At 41.5% G+C, this 23,065-nt stretch overlaps 1 protein-coding gene across 1 annotated transcript in view; it reads left to right on the top strand.

The window, feature by feature from the left end:
- Positions 1 to 23,065, top strand: part of cep112 (centrosomal protein 112) — a 210,057-nt gene that overhangs the window by 47,491 nt on the left and 139,501 nt on the right. The window contains exons 5-6 of the mRNA XM_067233023.1: positions 18,875 to 18,922; positions 19,052 to 19,126. Of these exons, the coding sequence (XP_067089124.1) occupies positions 18,875 to 18,922; positions 19,052 to 19,126 (123 nt within the window). The remainder of the gene's footprint in view (positions 1 to 18,874; positions 18,923 to 19,051; positions 19,127 to 23,065) is intronic.

A 23,065-nucleotide genomic window follows, 5' to 3' on the forward strand; every position in this document is an offset into this window, starting at 1 on the left:
CAGCAACAACAGATCCTGACAAGTGAGTTTCTGTGAAACACAAAACGTCGGCAAGGAGCAGTTCATGATGACTCTTGACATCATTGATATGAGATTGGAGTCCCTCTGTATTGTGGTGAATGACGGTTAGCTTTGGTGTCTGGCTGGTTGTTTTTGCATCCTTTAACCCTTGTGTTATCTACGGGTCATTCTGACCCATCAGTCATTGTGACCCACCATCATATTGCGACAACTTTACCGCATACAAAAACAAAGTGAAGCATTTTCTTTTAACCGTTGGGATGTCTCAGACCCCCCACATTGCGAAGGTTAAAAGAAAATTATTTTTATTTGTTTTTGTATTGGGTAAAATTGGGTAAACACAATGATGGTTCGTTATGAACCTTTGGGTCATGTGACCCGAAGGCAGCACAAGGGTTAAAAGTGGCATAACGTTGTCCATTGTGGCTCTTCTCATGCTCTCCAAAGTGGTTGAGATGTCAGGATCGGCATATATTTTCTTTTCATCAAAATCAGTGATGTGCAATCCACCAAGTGAGGTTGTTCGGCTGAGTGCTACATATGCCGTACCAGGTTCAAAAATACATTTACATTTAGTCATTTAGCAGACGCTCCAGAGCGACTTACAGTAAGTACAGGGACATTCCCCCGAGGCAAGTAGGGTGAAGTGCCTTGCCCAAGAACACAACGTCAGTTTGCATGACCGGGAATCGAACTGGCAACCTTCGGATTACTAGCCCGATTCCCTCTCCGCTCAGCCACCTGACTCCCGTAAAATATGCTTGTAAAATACGCTTACATGACACAACTGCAGACGTGGTTGTCATCCCTTGAACCTTGTGTATAGTGCATGCAAATGCTAGTTTCATGGAGAACTGACGACGAACCACACCATTTCTTCTCAATCTTTCCTCTGTTCTTTCAATGTACACCAAGTTCACAGGTTCCCCAGGTATTTTATTGTGGTGTCTCTGCCCAGCGCCCGAATGGTCAAGTTCTAAACCAATCATTTGTACAACAGTATTGCCATCTTGGACACGGGTAACTATTCTACATATCTTGCCAAATGAGCCGTTCACCAATCCATCCTCCACGTCTATGTTTCTGGTGAGCATTACACCAATTGCAGTTTGTAGTGTGTCAGGGAGATCTCCTTTGTGACCTTTAAATGGTGAAGCTTGTCTCTGCATCTGGCCTGTTTGTGGATCCTTTTTGTAATCCTCTGCGTCAATGTTTACAATTTCAGTATATAGAGCAGAAAGGATGGCTGAATTGTGTTGGTCCACCTCCTTGTTGGTAGGAAAAATATGCAGTACATCCTTTGATAAATCTGTTGAGTCAATCACAGCCTGGCAAATTAGTTCTTTGTCTGCCACTGATAAAGCATCCTTCTTTTGTTTAGTACGGATTCTGTTCAACAGTTCTGCAAAAGCAACATCCTCTCTCTGTCGCATAATTTCTGTAAGAGTGATCATCTGAAAGTGGTCTTGCCAGAAGTCAAGGATGTGCTCCTCAAATACACACAAAGGTTTTGCCTTTCCAAGAGGTGGCAGCTGATAGAAGTTTCCCACTGCTAGTACAGAAATACCTCCAAAAGGCTTCTTGCTCCCTTTGATTTGCTGTAGCCTCCAATTCACATATGCAAAAAGAGGTTTTGAAACCATTGACACCTCATCAATGATGATTATCTCTGCATTTGACAGTGTTGCCCTCACTTCATCTAAGCAATTTCCAAGTCCTTGGTATGGAGGCTTTAAAGATCGAGGTAGTTTAAGGATGGAATGCAGAGTTTTGCCTGAAATGTTGAAGGCTGCGGTGCCAGTAAAAGCAGTCAACAGAACAGTGGTCATAGACATGTCACTTTCCTCACTGACTCGGGGGAGTTTGCAGAGTATCTTTGATGCCTCTGTGTGGATGCACTTGATAAGGTGTGATTTGCCAGTGCCAGCGCCACCCGTTACAAAGTTGAAAAACTGATCAGGATTTTTACCACAAACGCGTTTTGTATAGAATACACTGGCTTGTGTCTGGTTCAGGCTTTGGTACATCTTTCGCATTACTGCTGGGTTTATTTGAGGAACTTCCATTGCTGCGGTACTACTTCCTCTATCTGTGGTATTAGCGCTATATTCGGGAACATCATCTTGTTCGTTATGTTCGTCAGGGTGTACTTCCTCCCGTTCTGCAATGCTTTCCAACCGAACCAACTCTGTTGCTGGAGCCAGTGTTGTCCACGCATCCTCAATGGGTCATCCGTCGGTATGAACACAACACTTCGTGTACACATCTTAAGCTTCAAACTGCATACGCGGGCAACGGCCTCTTGAGCACTGACCTCTCTGTTTTTAGAGTATGCCTGCATGATCTGTTTCATTTCTTCACGGTCAGTTGTGTCGGCTTGACTCGTGTCTTTCATTATTGTTTTGAGGTATTCACTCATCTCGTGTTCAGCCTTTGAAATGTAGGATAGAATGTACATGACACAGCAGTAGGGATTCAATATGTATTGGATGTCCATGTTGGCATTCCATGCTCTTAGCAAGTGTGGATTATATCCATTCACCCAACAGTCCTTTGGATCACGCTTCATGACAACCACGCTGGAGTTGGTCAGAGACTCTACACATTGTTCGTATTCGTCATATCTCAAGTTGCACTGTGCAAGCAGCTGTGCAGTGTTTTCAAAGGATTGGTTAGGGTCTGTCAGCAAATCCCACACTGGTTTTAACTGGTTGTAAAGTTCTGGATCAGTGTTGGGGTTCGGCAGCTGACATGTTATGTGCCTATCGACAAATTCACAAACCTCCTGATCAGAGTTCTCCTCGAATACCGGTGCATTTTGAATCCATACCAACATATGAATATGAGGGCTCCCTCTTGCTTGGTACTCGACACGGTAAAAATAGTCAACCAAGTGTCCCAGGGGCTGTGCAGGTGACATGAGCAGGTCTCTCATTAAAGCCTTAACGCGTTTTTCAAAAATGCGCATGGTTGTCTCTGGGTTGCTTCTCAGTATGTCGCATTTTGTGGACCAGTGTAGTTCTGAAAAGTTAACTTGTTCACCTTGCTGTGCCTTTATTGCTGTTATCACTTCTGGCCATCTCATTTCTGCAGCACTAAACGTACAGAAAAAGGTCGGAGTTCCCAGTTGCCTGAGCATAGCATAAAGATCTTTCAGGGTTTTATCCCAATAGGCTGGAGTCCCTCTCAGTGGCATCATGAATCTGGTTGCATCTTTGTTTTGCACCAATCTTTGAACCTCGCGTTTGTCTTGCAGCAATCTGTTGCATATTCTGCGTCCATCTCTGGTTCTTACTTTCCCTTTGCGGAGCTGTATGCTCATACTGGAAGAAGCCATGTGAATCTCTGTCACAAACTGTGCAAAGAAAATGTAATTTGTGTCCCTGGCAAAACGATTGTCAACACAGAAGAGCCTAGAGTTGAAATATCTGCTCGGTGATAATTTTTTCATTCGGTTGAGCTCATCTAATGTGTTCTCTCCAGTAGGGAACTGAACTGGGAAAGCCATAGCCTCCAATTTTGGAACTCTGAAAAAGCTTACAGGGCTATTTCCTTCGGCAGGGGCAACACAAAATACACTGTCACCGTAACTTAATATCTCTTGTCCAATGTCAGCTGGTTGCAAACATGTGTCTAATACAACACCAGTTGTCTGGTTATTCCCTTATTTGTCTGAGTTAAGTTCCAGATCAGCTTGTCCATGTTCTTCTGTGTTACTTGTTTCATCCCTGCTGTCAGTGTCCATCAGATCGCTTGTGTCATTGACAAAATTACCTTGTGCCATGCTGTCAATGGTTGGATCACAAGAGGCGGCATCATCTCTAACAGATATGTCCTTGTACTCGGAATGAATGTCTTTAAGCTTCAAAATGGCTGTCAAAACTTTCTTCATGTTCAGTGTCTGGAACTGATAATGACCTTTACAGCTCAGGCGTCTTTTTAACTTCACTTTCATCAGCTGACTTTGGCTATTTGGTCTTGGTAAACAGTTTACAGTCGTTTCCACCTCTGAAGGTACACAAACCACAGCACCATGAATTGCTCTCTGTTGTCCTTTGGGAAGGGTGATGATTTTAGCAAATGGGATGTGCTTGGCTATAATGTGTCTCTCAAGTATGTTTAGATCAAAGAGTTCAGAGGTAATGGGTGACAGCTCTAACTTGTTCACCACAGCTATGACAGACCCATTCTTCTCTCCTCTCAGGAACAGTACATTGCTCAAGATCAGCGCATGTTTCAGTGCAAACATGAAAATATTTACCAGTCAAGCAAACTGATACCATGTCTGGATTCTTTTGATAGCTTTCACGTTTGCATACCCTTACTTGATCTGGAAACAAGGCTCTGTGACAAACTGTGCAAACATAAGTGGGCCCATTTTGTGTCTTTAACTTGAAGGAGGATATAGCTTGTTGCATTAACCTATCTTCCACTTGAACCACTGGGGTTTGATTTTCATTTGTCAGTTGTGGGTTGATGTGTACGTGCCTTTGGTATTTTCTTCGTATGTGTACCGCACAACTCATTTTGTGCAACATTCTATAAAATGGTTCATTAACATATCTGTAATTTGAACGAAGTGTGCAACGATTAACGTGATTGTGTTTGAAATGTGTGTCTTTTCTGTACCGGTTAAGAATGTACAGTTTTTGTTTTTCTCTGTATTGCATGTCATTTGCATATCGAGATGTGATATAGGATTTCAGTTTCCTTCTGAATGCCTCATCTTGACTATAGCGGTCTGTGACACGAGATTTCAGTTTCCTTCTGAATGCCTCATCTTGACTATAGCGGTCTGTGGCACCAGATTTCTGTTTCCTTCTGAATGCCTCATCTTGACTATAGCGGTCTGTGGCACGAGATTTCTGTTTTGAACGGTATTGTATGTCATGTGAATATCTATGAAGTACTGACTGTTGTGTTTTCACTCTGTACTTAAGACAACTTGCATATTTGTTCCTATCATGCAGCAGTTTGTTTTTATATTTAGCAGACTTAAACATTTTTTTCTGCTGTTTAAATGCGGAATCTGCATATTTTTGTCTACATTTCTGCTTCCTTGACTCATTTCTTTGTTGTTCTCTCTGTTTTTTCATTGTCTTAATTCTCTTCTCTTTGCTCAATTTCTTGAGGGGGTTCAATGTTGGAGGTTCATCACAGTTGATGCACAGCTCCTGAGGATTAGATGTATCTTCAATCGCAGGACTCTGAGGATTGGATACGTGTATGTCTTGGTTGTCATTTGCGTAGCTTATTACGCTCTGGAAGGAAAGTGGCATGAAATCATAGCTGCCGACATCAGACACATCTGAAAACATTGTGTGGATCCTATCGATCATTTCACCTAAATGTTTGAAAGTGAGCATTATGGCCGTACCATTCAGACATGCAAACCCCTCAGGCGTTCTTGAGTGAGGATCAAAGATTCCATACCTTCCAGAGCTGTCTCTGAACAGAGCAATGGTGTTTGAAGCCAGTGTGAGCAATGCATAGTTAGCACCAGATGCCAAAGACTCAAGTCTTGTTGAAAGATTAAGGTACCACTCCTCCATCTCTTTACGCGGGGCAGAAGCTCTCATGTAACCATTCATAACAGGTGATTTTAATACAATGTACCGATGTCCATCAGTCGTTACTCTACTACTAATAATTAGATACAAGTTTTCCCTCTCTCATCAGCTTTTTCTTAACCTCTCTGTACATGGCGTCACCTTTCTTTAATATATCATCAAGGTCCGGTCCTTGCAGATGCTCATTCTCAAAGTGATGGACAATAAATGTTAGCGCATTACAAGTGCACTGTCGATTATTGGAGAAAGAACCGTATTTATTATCACTTTGACTGTGGAAAGCTTGAACACTTACAACATCCAGTCTGTGGGTGTTTTCTGCATTTTCAATGTGAGTGTGCTGTACCACCTGTTGTCTGTTCCAAGGACCTTGCATCTGATTCTGTAAATCTGGCATGCTTACAGTTGTGAGATCCAACTTCGTCCAGCGCTGCTTTGCGGCTGCAGATCTTTTTCCTTTCCTCTGCATTTTTGTGCAGGAGATTAATTACAAATGGTAAACCAGCAGTTTTCTTTTTAATGACAGTGAAATATTTCGATAAGTGATTACAATAACAACACACTTGAGTTACAATCAGATGTATTAGTACAACTACAGCAAAACAGTAAAGAACCAATATTCTATAATTCACAAAAAAACTAAAGACAATAATTTACTCAAAGATGAAGGTCGGAGATTTCTAAAATGCTTTCAGGGAATTTCACATAAACAAGTTGTCAAGCCTGCAGTAATAAAGTTTGTGTGTGTGTGTGTGTATATATATATGAAGTTGTTTTGAATTCAGCAATATACAAATATATATCAGTAGTATTCAAAGATGGTTGTTAAACTTGTGTGGGGTGTGTAGTTAAACACAATATCACCCAAATGCTTACAGTTGGACACAGTGAATTTTTTCTTCAACTAACAATGATAATTCAGATATTTCAAGTTGTTATTATAATTCTGGTATTTCAAGAAAGGATTTTTTCTGGCAAGGTGAGGTTTAAAGAAAACCCAAACCAAGAGAGATTCAGATCTTTCAAGTTGTTGTTATAATTCTGGTATTTCAAGTTGGTTTATTATTCTCGTATTTCAAGAAAAGATTTCTGGCAAGGTGATGTTTAACCCTCGTGCTGCCTTCGGGTCACATGACCCAAAGGTTCATAATGAACCATCGTTGTGTTTACCCAATTTTACCCAATACAAAAACAAATAAAAATAATTTTCTTTTAACCATTCCAATGTGGGGGGTCTGAGACAGCCCGACAGTTAAAAGAAAATGCTTCACTTTGTTTTTGTATGAGGTAAATTTGTCGCAATACGACGGTGCGTCACAATGACTGATGGGTCAGAATGACCCGAAGATAACACAAGGGTTAAAGAAAACCCAAACCAAGAGAGATTTATTGCAGTTCAAGGTGAGTTTTTTTCAAACCAACACCGATAATTTGGTGGGGGTGAGACCAACACACCCAAGGCACACAGCTTCCTCTCTCCCAGGACAGACCTACCAAAGAAATGAAGTAATTTAGTTGACAGAACCATAAAAAAAATAGTTGAACACCTAGTTCATAAAGCTGTACACAAATGAAATATTACCGCCCATTTAGAGTAATGTGTGTATAACATTTTCAACACAATTTCAGAGCTGTATGTGTCTGAAACATTTTTGTACATTGATCATAATGGCTCATTGTACATAATGTTAAGGAAAAAAATAAACCCTCAAAAAACTAACTTACCAGTTCTTGACAAGAAATATCTGCCTGGAGAGCGAGTGTCTACTGTTAAGAAAAGGAAATGTATTTCAATGTCATCGTCGTCTTCATAGAAAGATAAATGTAATGGCAGCATTTGTTTGTCTATGCGAACTCACTACAGGTCAATGTAGGACGGTCACCACGATGAGTATCTGCCGATAAAAGAAGGGAATTCATATTAAAGTCATTGTCTATTGTGAAAGTGTATGGATGTGACCCATTATTGACAATTCAAACTCTGACGTTGTTTCATTGACTTCCATTGATTTTAAAACATGACCATTTCAAAATATAGAAAGATGGGGGGTTTAAAGCTGTAAACAGCTGGTCAATAGAACACATTGATGTTTGAATGGAGTAGGTAGCTTAAACATGTAGTGAGCAGCAAGGAAGTACATTTGTGACATTTAAACCTATTAATGTTTTAAGTGCTTTGTGCTGCCATATTGCATAAATAAGAACAGTTACTAGTAGCTCTATCAATATCATAGCAGACAAACGTATGTCAGCAGTTTGAAGGTGAAAAAAGTGTTGCTTTGAAACCAGAATGGTGAGACAGTGTTAACCCTTGTGTTATCTTCGGGTCATTCTGACCCATCAGTCATTGTGACCCACCATCGTATTGCGACAACTTTACCGCATACAAAAACAAAGTGAAGCATTTTCTTTTAACCGTTGGGCTGTCTCAGACCCCCCACATTGCGAAGGTTAAAAGAAAATTATTTTTATTTGTTTTTGTATTGGGTATAATTGGGTAAACACAACGATGGTTCGTTATGAACCTTTGGGTCATGTGACCCGAAGGCAGCACAAGGGTTAAAGGTATATCTGTCATTGTCATGCATTGCAATATTTTCTTACAGTTGACAAAGGAGAAAAAAGAGTGAAATGAAAAGGGTATCTTATTTAATTTCATAAATGTTAAAGCGTTATGTTAGAGCTCAATGCTCTTAAGACAGTCACCCCCATTACCCTGTGCAACCCCAGTCAACACTGTGGAGTCCTTCCGCGATTGGGAACTGAACATCAGCTCCCTCACCAAGAAAGCACAACAGAGGATGTACTTCCTACGGCAGCTGAAGAAATTCAACCTGCCAAAGACAATGATGGTGCACTTCTACTTCCACGTCTGTTTGAAGTTTCTTGGCGAAAAAACCCATTCTGATTCTGAAAAGTATTAATAATTGAAAGATGTAAAAACAGAAATACAGTTAGAACAGTGGAACAGTTTTTCTATATAGTGATGAAGAGCGTTGGCCAATCGGATTGGTTCCTTGTTTCTTGTAACGTAGCAACGGATGGTCATTGTCAGCAAACCTAGAATCTAGGTTTCAGGTTCAAGGTGGAGGAGAAACTAATCATGTGTGCACACCCAGTCCTGTTCAGACACTGAATTTAAAGATGACAAATATAATAATCCATGGTGCAGGTTTGCCGATGTTGTCGTTGTCCCTGGTGAGTTTTTTAAATACTTTTAAATTCAATTTCGTCACATTACGTGACTTTGTTGTGCAACTGCAAAAGCTACTCTAACTCTGATCAAAATGCTGCTGCAAAAAGGCTGAACTATTGTGGGTAGTAGATAAGATCATGTTACATCTAGCCAGCGGATCAAGTATGTCAAAGTGGTATTTGTACAGAACACCGTACTGTAGGCGTGAATAATGCATGCATGGTCATCATCGTCGTCCATCTTTGGTCGAAGCGAAGCTAAAGAGAGGATTCAATGGGAGATTTCCTACAGTAAGCTAGATCTACTGCTTCAAATTGAAAACGGAGACGATATTTTGATTACAGACAAGTTCCTTAATGTCAATATCGCCGATAAAAAGTAAATACTGTTACGAAGCATTTGTTTTTAGGTAACGAACAATAGACGTAACTAGCTAGCTATGTGACCTTGTTTCACTGTTCTATGGCAGCTATGATGACAGCGATGTAAGCACTCGTCACTAGAATGGCCATAACTTTAAAACAAAAGATCATATTCTGTCTGCTGTTCTACATTGCCCACACAATTATGTATATATATATCAACTCTAACATTTAGTTATGGAGAGCCATCGCGCTAGCTTGGAATTGCGTTATCCCACTCATCACTTCAGTGGTCATAACTTTGAAACAAAATAGTCTATCTTAAATCTGTCTGCTGTTCTGAATTCACGACAAACGTATGCACATTTCATACGCTCTAACATATCCTCTATCTTGTAGTGAAAGTGGTTAAAAATGAGGTTTTCTAAAAAGGTTATGCAGACGGAGAACACTTTCAGAATGGCTCCGTGAAATCGTCTGGATAAAGGATGATTTGCCTAACATTATCACATAAATATTTACATCATTAGAAAGCCCTAAATCTTGTCTTCAAAATGGCATAAACAGTTCAGGTATATTATTTGAAAAAGTCTGCATATTCAGGCAGGAAAGTGTTAAAGTGTCAAAAATTGACGCGGTGAGAAACAGTTCTGTCAGTGCATGACGTCACAATTGAATTTTACTTGAACATTCTGAACCATTGAAACCCATTCATTTTTTTTAGTACTTTAATACCTTAAAAACTTTAAAAGTTATCAATGAGAAAAGTAATAGCACACTAGAGCAGTTCAGACTTTATCAAATGAAGTTTGAACGGTGTTTCTAGCTTAAACAGTGTGAAAGGAGTAGGCGACGGAAAAAAGTGAGAGAAAAAAAAAAAAAAAAAGTATGCAGAATAACAATTGTGTTTTTGCTTGCAGCAAACACACTAACTAGAAAGGCATTTCCTGCTGAAAATGCGTTGGAATGCTGAAAGATGAAATTATTTTTCTTAAATTGCAGAAAATACAGAAATGAGAAAATACCCGCAAGCTGAAATGAATGTCAAAAATGTGTGAGTCACACAAAAGAGGCAGTGTGGAAACTGAACTCCATCATCTAACAACGCTAAGAGCTGAAATACAATGCGGGAGAAGCTGAAAGCTACTATTAAACAGAAGAAGTAGGCCTAAGCTAGCTAGTCATATAACGATTAATAAAAAGAATCATGTAGACGCGCTTATTGAGTAATCGCATAACTAATTACACATGTAAACAGAGTAATCGTATGGCATAAACCGACAATTGGTTTCTCATGGTCAAGTAAACGCACTCAGTGGCGTAGTAGAATAAAACTGTTCCATTAGCAATAGTAGTAAAAGAGATATTAGCAGCACCTGCAGTCACCTCTTGTAAATTGTATTAGGTTGAAATACTATCAAACTCTGTCTTGTGACTCCACTAATCAGGTAATACAAAAAAAACACCTCTGACCATGCTAAAAAAGCTGAAAATAGTGAACATTTTGTAGAAAGTTATAGGCTGAAGCTTCAAAGCGCCCGAAAGGTATTTTTGAAAGGGGCAGGAGCTGGACGAAGGCATAAAACTACAGAAAAGAGAAGAACAATGCAAAAAGAGAAATAATTCAGAAGAATTTGAAAATTTAGTAGAAAGTCATTTGCTCAGGTTTCAAATTGGTCTGAAATGTATTTTAGAGAGGACCTGGAGCTAACTGATTAAAATGCTGCTGCAAAAAAAGTTTAACTATTGTGGGTAGTAAATAAGGTCATGCTACATCTAACCAGCGGATCATCTTGCAAGTGTGTCAAAGTGGTATTTTTACAGACTGTATTAACACCGTAGGCGTGAATAATGCATGCATAGTGATTGTTGTCCATCTGTAGCCGAAGCTAAGCTAGAGAGAGGATGCAATGGGAGACTTTCTACAGTAAGCCATATCTACTGCTTCAAATTGAAAACGGAGACCATCTTTTGATTAAAGACAAGTTCCTTAACCTCTGTTGTCAATATCGCCAATAAAAAGTAAATACTCTTCAGTTACGAAGCATTTGTTTGTAGCTAGGTAACGAATATTATGTCTGGAAAAACGTAGCTAGCTATGTGACCTGGTTTCGCCATATGATGACAGTCGTAGTGTCACTAGAATGGCCATAACAAAAGATCATATTTCAAATCTGTCTGCTGTTCTACATTGCCCACACAATTCATCTCTAACATGGCCTGTATCTTGTATCGAAAGTGCTCCAAAATTAGCTCGTCTAATGTATGGTGGACTGAGAACATTTGTTAGTCAAAGCAGAGTGAGCGGATGTCGTGGAAGAATTCCTACTGTTAGATTTACTGCTTCAAATTGAAAACGGAGAAGATATTTAGAGTAAAGACAATTTACTTAACATCAGTGTTCAATATCGTCAATTAAAAGTAAAAACTTTCCAGTTACGAACGCCAGCTGCAGCAAACACATGCCCCAGCCCCGGATTTTGGCTGTTCGTGACGGTCAGCTATGACAGTCTTGAGCCTCGATTTTTGCAGATTTCTGTGAAACTTGCTAAAATAAAAACGATCTAGCTAGATTATGTACACTTTAAGGTCAATGTACATACCTTGTTTGGCCAATTTGGTCGATTGTGGAAAAAAAGTCGAACCGTTTTTAGTTATGGAGAGCCATCGCGCTAGCTCGATTATACGAGAGAATAACAGAAATGTAGCTAGAATCCACACCTCACACAAGTTAACCGAGACGCAAAACTGTACGTCCAATCCAAAAAATAAGGATATTTTCCGAGACCCAAGACTCTGCCTAAACCAGAGATATTCTTTATGTGTCTGTGCAGTCAGAAATACGACTCTACCTGCCGTTTCGAAAACGTGTTCCTTTTGCTTTCCTGGTGCGTGTTTGTTTGGTTGCCACGGTGATGGCGCAGCTGTGATGGCTAATGAGCTAGGCAGAGAGAAAAACGAACATTTACCTAGCATCCACACCTCAAACAAGTTGACGTAGACGCAAAACTATACGTCCAATCCAAAAAATAAGGATATTTTCCGAGACCCAAGACTCTGCCGAAACCAGAGATGTCCTTTATATTTCTGTGCGGTCAGAAATACGACTCTACCGGCAGTTTCAAAATCTTGTTCTTTTTGCTTTCTCTGACGATTTTGTCACCAGATTTGCATTGGTCTCTATGGGGCGAGAGTTGGACTTTGTCTCGCTTTCGTGGGGCTCTGAACAAATGTGTACGTCTGTTGGATTCAACAGACAACTGTCTACGACCAGCACAAAATTAGCTATCTATTGATCCAAAAATGAAGCATGAAGAGCGAAAATTGTGGCAATGCTGGCAAACTAGAAATATTTTTTCAACGACATCCGAAGTTGCCCTCCACTAAGCGTTTCAGTCTGCACTCTAGCGGTTTCACGTACACACCCATGTAAATCTCAGAAACGGCTTGACAAAGTCATGAAACATAATCAGTGATATTGAAAAAAGTTGAATAGATATCAAAGCTGAATTATTAAAAAATATTTTAGGGTTTTGTCAACATTTTAAAGTTTAAATGGTGGCTCTAGCTGAAAGATTGAGGAAGAAAAATGATTTGGAAGTTGAAGAAGTTTTAAGAAGTTTGAGAGGATTTGAAAGAAACCTCCATTGGAAAACCATGTTAAAAATATTATGAATATTGATTTATATTAATTCAAGCATAAGAGGTACAAAGCTGAAAAGTCATAGCAGGAATGGCCTGAAACTGCTGAATGTTTTGATAGCTGAACGGTTTTAATAGCTGAAGATTTGAAGGCGCTGAAACATGCCACGGAAGAAATAGAATAAGAAGAATATGAAGAAGTTGAATAAAGATTCAAAGAATAATACAACAATAACTAGAGAGGGTACAATTTCTGGGGAAATTGTAGGGTGTGCTTGCTTGCGTCGGTTGCACAGGGGTCTGTTTTTGAATGACATTTTTACAACTGATATTTCTGTATATGTTATATAAAAATGCATACTTATTATTTATAAAGATTACATAGATTTAAAAGCATATTTTTTTTGCTGCTCATTTACAACTGAAAATACGAGTGAAGTGTAGAATGAAATAGATGTCTTCTCATTTCTCCTGCAAGAGGCAGCCTCATCGTTGAATCAAAACGAATACATTTGGCAGACCGGTGTAAAAATTGACCTAATCTCTATGACTTAAACGGCCTTTTAAGTTTTCCCTTCTCATGATATTTTCAGTCATTTAGCCTATCCCATATTGCATTCATTCATTAATAAAGAACCCCCTTTGAAGATTATTCTACGACGTTACCGGCAGTAGAAGATGGAATCGTGATTCAAACAGTACCATCTGCTAACTGAAAATATGCCCCCCAAAACGTAAATAAGCTTGACATTTATTTAGTGGAAAATCGCTCATTCATAAAAAGCTCGCTGGTAGCGATCATTGTCAGTAACAATGCAAAATGCGATATAGCCCTGTGTGGAGAAGCTGCCCCGGTAAATTGTACTACTACGGTAGAGTACTAGTAGACTACTGCTGTGTTCGACTTGGTCGCGATTGCGTTGGTTGAATTGGATTTAACGTTCCGTTGTACGGTTTAGGCTGAAATAAATTATTTTCATGAACAGATTGACAAAGTTTAGGCTGTGGCAATGAAGTTCAGGTTAGTAGTTAGATAGACTTTTGATTTAAGTAAGGGGAGTGCCGAACATGTTCTGTCGCCGTTTGACTTCCTAAACAGCTGTGTACTGTAGATGTTTTTGTAGTGTCTCGCGTAGGCTACAGCGTTGCAGTGACACACTGGATTGAAACCACAGGTAATGATAATTTCACCCACAAATCGTTTACTTGTAATCTAATGTCATAATAAATCCTACAACGAAAATGTATATGTGAGGAATGTTTATTTTAACGATTGAAAACAGATACATCATAGACCACTGTAGTATGTGTTGCCCGGGCAACACAGGCTAATGTCATGATGCTAATACTTCAGTGAAATAGTAGACTACTGTTTCCGAAAGTTGATGTACTTCCTTAATAATATCAGCTTATATTGTACATTACACATCACAATTGTGTGTCATATCACAAAGTAAAATGAGTAAATAGTTATCACCCTGGCCTCTTTGCTTGTGGCGTTTCTGCAGCTGCCTTGCAGTAAAGCTATAGTTAGCCTAGCTATCCCCCAAGTTAACAGATGCGAAACTAATGTTCTGCCAAAGATAGCCACGCGTGTTTTGAGTTTTAGGGGGGCAAAAAGAAATAAAAATAATAATAATAATATATATGTGAGAGAACAAAGGTTGTGCCCTTGCCGAAGGCAAAGCACACCCAATAATAATAAGTATGCAGAATAACAATAGTGTTTTTGCTTGCAGCAAACACACTAATAAATAATCTTTATGGTGCAACCTATTTTAATTCCTTTACAAACACTCGCTAATTAGCCTACTGCACAGTATGTGCCTGCTGTGAGCTGATACAGTGACTGGTCTAACGTTCTATCCAACGTTACATAACCAGTTAAACTTCATCTTTGTTTTTAACTTTAATGCAGATTTATGCAGATCGGTTCAATACAGTCGTCAATCACTCCCTGTTACTGCGCTCCGTTGTCACATGACAGGGAGATAACTCGGGCTCAAAATGTGAAGAGTTTAAAAGACTATAAACATCGTTGGTGGGTGCTCCTACATTTTCAAAGTTGGGAGCACCAGTGCTACCAAGTAAAACAGTTAATTTCAACCCCCGAGAGCTATGTGTGGTAGTGACGCTGTGTTACCTTTTTAATCAGCCCAGGGGTTTCCTGCTTGTTTGATAACGTTGACTCTGACGCCTCCACCTGGGCCTTGTCAGGTCCAATTCTCCCCTCTCTCCTGGCGTGGTCGTCTCCCATGTTTATCAGATACTTCCTCCTGTTCCAGCCTCCGTCCCCTGGCCCTGGAACACAAACCTCAGTCAACAAAGCTCTGAAAACATCCAGAAGCCATAACAAAACACTAAGGGGGAAACAGAGCTCTTTCTGTGAGACAGAAGGCTGGTTACCCCTCTTGTGGGATTGGTGCAGTGGAGGGGTTTGGTGGGGTGATTATTGGGGGGGGGGAATGGAGGCGTATTGAAGTAGTCTATAATGGCCAGTGATCTTGAGTGGTGTTCAGGGGGAATGGTGAGGGAGAGATTAAATTGGAGGATGAGGAAAGGGGCTGATAGAATGGTGGGATTAATGGATGATAAGAGTGGACAGGGAAAGGTAGGGGAGACAAAGCACTGAAGGGTGGGTAAAACAGTGGAGTAGATCCACCTTGTCAGAATGCCTAAACTTTCAAATGCTTATCTGGACAGAACATACACTAATACAGCTAACTCAAGAAGTACCAGCACCTTTGGTAAATACTATATGAGCACACAATGCTGTTCGAAATGTCATTATTGTTCATTAGCTTTATATCTGGCTGAATCACAAACACACCCTATTTACCATATACACACCTGATTCAAATGAATGGGTCGTTATCAGGCTTTTGCAGAGCTTGATTATGACCCATTAATTTGAATCAGGTGTGTTGGAATAGAGAAACATCTTAAGCACACAGGTCAGGGGATCCCGCAGCAGGACCAGGGTTGAGAAACACTGCTACATACCATCCACTTTCACGTACAACGTAAGTCGCTCTGGATAAGAGCGTCTGCTAAATGACTAAATGTAAATGTAAAAATGTACAACCCCCACCAACCTCCACCAACCTTGAACCTGGGGGTATGCTGCTCCACATCTCCTGGCCATCAGGAGACTCAGGAGGACTACGGTCCTCACAGACAAAATGCTGACCAGGCAGAATTCCTAGTTCTGGATTAAATATGGGCTGGGTTTAAATCGGGCCATATGTTCCCCTTTTTTCCCCCTAGCGTGTCCCCAGGTCTGGGACAAAACCAAACTTCCCTCGTATTTATTCCTTTCTTCTATCTTCTTTATCATTCTTTTTCTCTCCTCACCGAATTCACGGTCTATTTGTCTCTTCCCTCACCCTTCTCTCTCTCTCTATTTATGGATTTCTAGTTCTTTCTCCTCGTAACACTCTCCTTCTTCTCCCTCTATCTCTCTATTATGTGGTATTTATCAGGATGAAACGTGAATCCCAGCACAGCCCTGCTCTGAGTTCAGGCCCTGAAAAGACCTGGGTCTTGGCAGCTCTCCCCTTTTGTCCTTCTCATTGATCAGCAGATGTGTACTCTCATCCTCAACAACCACTCAAGATTTTAGAGAGACTGTTTGGATGCCCACACTGTCCACATGGAACCTTATTTGCACTGCAACCAAACATTACAATATTCTCCACTATGTAGGCAGTAGACATCACATTTCAGCGATAATATGGGAATACAGGTCAATAAATAAGTCTGGGTGGAAACCTACCTGACTGGGGTTTTAGAGAGCATCCCTGAAGGGGGGTTCCTGGCAAGGAGGGTCAGAGAGACTAACTGTCTGGCTCTTAAGTGTCAGCAGATACTGCACATGACCTAACTGTCACTAGCCTATGATACTGTGGCTCATCCCTGTCAGTGTGAGGAGGAGGGTTGCTGCATACACTCATTATATAATCATTAGATAACTTGTAGATAATCTTTTTGATAGTACGTCAAGTACGATACCTCACACAGAGCATTGGCTTTATCTCCAAAAGCCTGTAAATTGAAAGGGGAAAAATGGCATGGTGTGGGTTTTTTACTTCTCTTTTTAAGTCGTGCCATTAATCGTCCCCGCCCGGTTTTCACTCCATTGTCTCCAGTTGGTGGCCAGACACGCCACCCTGGTTTTGGTATGATGTCAGGAAGTGATTTGTCACCTTGTTTGTTTGGTCGGAGCCTGGGCTCTTGATATGGTCTTCCTCTGTCCTGTCAGCCTCCTCGGTCCCAAACCTGTAGGTTTGTTTTCAAATGTGGGTGGGACAGCTTTTATTAAAACATTTTAACATAATCGTAACATTCTCTTAATAAAATGTGGAGGGGACAGATTTGCCGTTTTCAAAAAGTGTTCAGTATAATGAAACCTACCCCCATGTCACACTGGACACACATTACTGTAAATCAGTGCTTAATGACTTTCCCACCACAGCATCTTGAGCGGTTAGTCTTTCTCTACCATTGTTATTTGCCTTTGGTACATTCAAATTGCAAACCTATTACCTGAGGATGATCAAATGTCCTTAATCTATTGGGTCTTATTCCACTTTGCACTACCAAAGTTTCAGTACTTCTATGATATATATTGTAGTTCAGGAGTATTTTAGTCTAAGTGAGCTCTGGAGAATTTTAATTTTTAATGGGTCTCTCATGATGTCCTATTCATTACATCTTCTCCGCCCACCCTCCTCCTTCTGGACCCCCCTTCCTTCCCTCCACCCTTCTGACAGGATTAGCAATAGAAGTGTTTACTCCATGGCATTTGTTGTCAGTGGCAAACTGAGCTAATCTCAAAGGTCCTGATCCCGATTCCTGTCACTGAGTGTGTGTGTGTGCAATGTGGGGGGGGGTGACGACAACGAAAATAAGGGGGATTGGGTGTGAGTTGGAAAGTAATGAGGTCACAACCAGAGTCAGTGGTACAATGGAAGTGTTACACTTACACACACACAATTGAAGTTTTACAAGTGGACAGAACATACACACAGAACACACCTAGTTCCCTGTAGCTCCAATTCTTATAGCATGTAATAAGTTAACTGATGACTTTGCAACACCCAATGGGCCAACTGATCTATGACTCAAGAAATAGAACCCATAGAAACGTAACCGTTTTGACAAAATCCCCTTATGGCTGTATGCTTTCTAAGTTGAAGGTGATGTTCCTATCTCAGGCCAATGTTGGCCAGATGTCTGTGTGCTGTCTGGTTACAAAGATGGAAAATAATATTGTTGCTAGCAAGAAGTGTAGTTAATTGACCGTTTTGGGTGTGTTTTCAAATGTCCGTTAGCTAGTATTAGCCATTCTGGGTGCGATAACCTGGAAGGTTTAATGCTTTTCACTGAGAACCAGTCATGGTGTCGACTGTCAAAATTAGATACTGTAAGGAAAGCACTATAAAGCTTTAGTTATTTGGATTAGGTTTACATTTAGTCATTTAGCAAACACTCTTATCCAGAGCGACTTACAGTAAGTGCAGCGACATTCCCCCGAGGCAAGTAGGATGAAGTGCCTTGCCTAAGGACACAACATCATTTTCGCACGGCCTGGAATCGAACCGGCAACCTTCTGATTACTAGCCCGATTCCCTAACCGCTCAGCCACCTGACTCCCTTTGTAAAGTCAACCTAATTAATACAATGAAGATGTACGTTTTCAACAATTTTCACCGCTGTGTAATAAAGGAAGTGTGTATACACATCTGTCTCCCCTCTTGGCCGTCGCAGACTCCGATCACTGAACTGTGTTGACAAAAGTCTGACTCGGACAAAAAGAGAGTGCTAAAGCGGAAATTAGTCTCGCCACGCATATACACAAGCACAAGGTCCTTGATGTGGCCTGAGATATTCTCTACTCTCTGAACAGTCTGTAGTTCAGGAGGGAGGCTAAGTCAGAAAGCCTGGCTTTGAAGTTCTCCACATTTTTTATGACAAATTGAGGGCAGAGGTGTGTGTTTGTTTATGCTGAGTATTGCTAGAAAATTGTGTCAGAGAGAATGATCAGTAAGGTGTATTTGTGTGACGCTTTCTTTCTCTTTAAGATTGAGAACCCAAGGTACCTGAAAGAGGACCCCATCCCCTTGTCTCCAGTAAGTGTTTCAGGACCCTGGTGGTTCATTGCTGGTACTGTTTTGAGAAAGGGTTATCCTTTAAACCCACATTTATTTATTTCCTCTTTCCATATTCTCACTTTATTTTTTTCTGTCTGTCTGTTGAAGATTTTCAAGTTGGCCCTGAGCCAGAGTGGCACCCTGGCTGAGGAGAAGGGCTCCCTGCTGATACAGGAGAAGGAGGTAGTGTTTACAGCACCATTGTCCATGAAGGATGTCAACAGTCTTCCTAACCTAACCCCAAGCGGTTGCTTACTGAGGACGACATTTACATGACATTTACATTTATGCATTTAGCAGACGCTTTTATCCAAAGCGACTTCCAAGAGAGAGCTTTACAAAAGAGCATAGGTCACTGATCATAACAACGAGATAGCCCCAAACATTGCGAGCAGCCAAAACATGAAGCATACATTGTGGAAAACCAAATAAGTGCCAAAGGGAAGAACCATAAGAGCATGCAGTTAAACAAGTTACAATTGAACAACTTGAAACTCCCCACAAGAGTGCAAGAGTGTACCTGTAGAAAAAACAATCAACAGTAAAATATTTCACAGCGAGTACAAGAATTTGAAACCGTTACAACTAACCAACAAGAGCAACAAGTCTCTCAATACGAGTCATTGTGATCCTGGAGGAAACTAACATCAGGTCCAGCCAAGCATTCCTAAGTGCCGTTGTACTCCCGGAACAAGTGCGTCTTGAGCCTTTTCTTGAAGGTGGGGAGACAGTCAGTGTCCCTGATGGAGGTGGGGAGTTGATTCCACCATTGGGGGGCCAGACAGGAGAAGAGCTTGTGTTGGGACCGGGCGGTCTTGAGCTGTGGGACCACCAGACGGTTGTCAGAAGAAGACCGTAGATGGCGGGGGGGGGGGGGGTGGAAGGCTGGAGGAGAGACTTGATGTAGTCGGGTGCAGTCCCGTTCACCGCTCGGAAGGTCAGTACCAGGGTCTTGAATCTGATACGGGCCGTGATGGGAAGCCAGTGGAGGGAGATGAGGAGCGGGGTAACATGGGAGCGTCTGGATAGATTGAAGACCAGACGGGCCGCCGCGTTCTGAATCCTCTGGAGAGGGCGGGTTGCGGATGCTGGGAGACCGGCGAGCAGCGAGTTGCAGTAGTCCAACTTTGAGAGGACAAGTGCTTGGACTAGCAGCTGGGTGGAATGCTCAGATAGGTATCTCCTGATCTTCCGGATGTTGTAGAGGGTGAATCTACACGACCGGGAGACCGCAGCAATGTGGGCTGTGAGGGAGAGCTCGTCATCCATGGTCACCCCAAGGTTCCTGGCAGAGGATGAAGGGGTCACCGTCGCCGATCCCAGGGTGATTGAGAGATCGTGGGAGATGGAGGGTTTGGCCAGGATGGTGAGGAGTTCTGTCTTGGCGAGGTTCAGCTGGAGGTGGTGCTCGGTCATCTAGGCGGAGATGTCTGTGAGGCAGGCCTCGATCCTAGCTGAGATCCCCGGATCAGTCGGGGGGAACGACAGGTACAGCTGCGTGTCGTCAGCATAGCAGTGGTAGGAGAAGCCATGGGAGTTGATGATTGATCCAAGCGAGGTGTTGTAGAGGGAGAAGAGGAGGGGTCCAAGGACGGATCCCTGTGGGACACCAGTGAAGAGCTGGCGGGGGCCTGACACTTTGCCTCCCCAGGAGACCTGGTAGGATCTTCCCAACAGGTAGGATGAGATCCACTGAAGTGCAGTGCCAGTGATGCCCATCTCAGAAGGTCTGGCCAGCAGGATTTGATGGTTAACCGTATCAAACGCTGCAGAAAGGTCCAGCAGAATGATGACGGATGACCTCGAAGCCGCTCTGGCAGACTGGAGGGCAGTGGTGACTGACAGGAGGGCAGTTTCTGTGGAGTGGCCAGTCTTGAAGCCCGATTGGTTGGGGTCAAGCAGGTTGTTCTGAGAGAGGAAGTTTGACAGTTGGTTAGATACAGCGCGTTAAGATTCTGGCTCTCTCTAATGGTGTAATATAACACTGTAGCTCCTAAAATTCAATTGAAAGTTACACTGCAAATGTTTCATTAAGTTCCTATATGGCTATTAGGGGTGGAACGGTACATGTATTCGTACCGAACCGTACGGTACGGGCGTCACGGTTCGGTGTATGAAATTACACTGAGAATACACGGTATAAAAATAAATAAAACTTGCGTGAAAATTAATGTCATGCGGAACAACTGTTAGATACTTGTGTTCTTTAGGGACATCTAATCTGTAACCAGTGTTGCGTCTGAACGCGTTCATTGAACGAAAGTTCATTAACTCGTTCATAATTTTGGTGAATGTGAACTGAACGTACTGTATTACTGCCTGATGAACAATACTGTGAACGCGTTCATTCTGGTGTCTGTGAACTCTTCACTCTTTTTAATTTCTTTCAATAAGGTGCCAGATTTCTAGAGACTTCCAGGCTAAAAACACACCGTTAACAGTCCTGTATACAGGGTTGCCCAACCAGTCAATCGCTGTGTGTGCTTTCTTCTATGGAAGCATATCGTTACCAAAATTCCAATGCAAATGCATTTCCAGAAATGCATTTGCATTTTAAGAATGTGGCTGCATTATTTGACTCATAAATGAAATTAGTAATCAATCATCCTATTTGCATTTTAATTTTCTTCTTCAAGAGTGCTCAATCTTTCACTTAATTAAAATGAAAAAGAAATAGACATTTGAGATTAAATTTTCAAAACATGCCCCAGCAAATAGATACCAAAATTCAATTTGAAATGTAAAATTTGAAAATTGAAATGCATTTCCAGAAATGCATTTTCATTTTAAGAACGTGGCTGCAAAATTGTGACCACAATTCAAATTCAAATGCATTTCCAGAAATGCATTTTCATTTTCAAGAACGTGGCTGCAAAATCGTGACCACAATTCAAATTCAAATGCATTTCCAGAAATGCATTTTCATTTTAAGAACGTGGCTGCAAAATTGTGACCACAATTCAAATTCAAATGCATTTGCAGAAATGCAAAATGAACGAAAAAGCATTCTGAGCGGCGCAGCAGAGTGACGTCAGTAGCCGCTCTTCTTCAGCTCCCTGCTGACCGAGCTATCCATCTTGTTCGGTAGGGGGCGGTGTGCACATCTGCATTGCATTACATTGCAAATGTGCCGGGAAATTGATTGAATTGCCGGGTCTTTAGAGCAGCGTTCCCCAACCGGTGCCCACCGATCCGCGGGTCATTTCGTACCGGGCCGCACAAAAAAGAATTAATAACATTATTTCCTTTTAATTGATTATCAGAGTCTGAAAGACGTTTTATTCTGAAAAATGACCTGATTCTCTCCTTCTCCGCAGGCCTTTTCCCCTGAGCAAAAAAGCGCTGCAAAGACGTGTGTTTACTCATATTTTAGCAAGTTTGTGGGCTTTATTGAACGGTATCATGCGCGTCTCTTCCTCTTGACACATGACAAGTGATAGTTACCACTCAATGAAGCCTGTTTGAGACAACAACTCTATCGGTGTTTTGGATGAAGGCTATTCTGAGATCGCCACTAAAGCACTGAAAACCCTGCTTCCATTTCCAACATCAAGCGGGATTTTCTGCCGTGACAGCAATCAAACAAAATTATGGAATAGGCCTGAACTGGATATAAGGAACGCACTTCGGGTGTCACTGTCGTAGCTTATAGTCACACACACAACAGTGGGACTGACACATCGAAAGCTAGCTAGTAACAATATAACGATGGAAAACCAGGCTAAGAAACTTAAAGATGGGTCAATTGAAAAAACGGCTGTTTATTTTACATAAAACTCCAAAAACTATTTTTTGCTCAAATCAGCTTAACTATTTTTCTCGCGCGCTCCGCGCGCTCACATTAGGTGTGGAAGTCACTAACTAGGATCACATCAAACCCAGAATGTACATGCATTAGCAGCGCAGCTGTCCAGGGCCTATCTTTCCTCCCAGTCCGTTCTGCCGGTCCGTGAAAATATGTCTTACATGAAAGCGGTCCGTGGCGCAAAAAAGGTTGGGGACCGCTGCTTTAGAGGACGCATCACAGACCTTGGCCCTCCCTCAAATTGTGCAAACACTGTTAGAATTAGCTGAACAGGTAGAATCTAATAATATATCTGAGTCTGATGCCCGTGACCGAGT

The sequence above is a fragment of the Osmerus mordax genome, chromosome 3 (assembly GCF_038355195.1).
Source record: "Osmerus mordax isolate fOsmMor3 chromosome 3, fOsmMor3.pri, whole genome shotgun sequence".
Taxonomy (NCBI): domain Eukaryota; kingdom Metazoa; phylum Chordata; class Actinopteri; order Osmeriformes; family Osmeridae; genus Osmerus; species Osmerus mordax.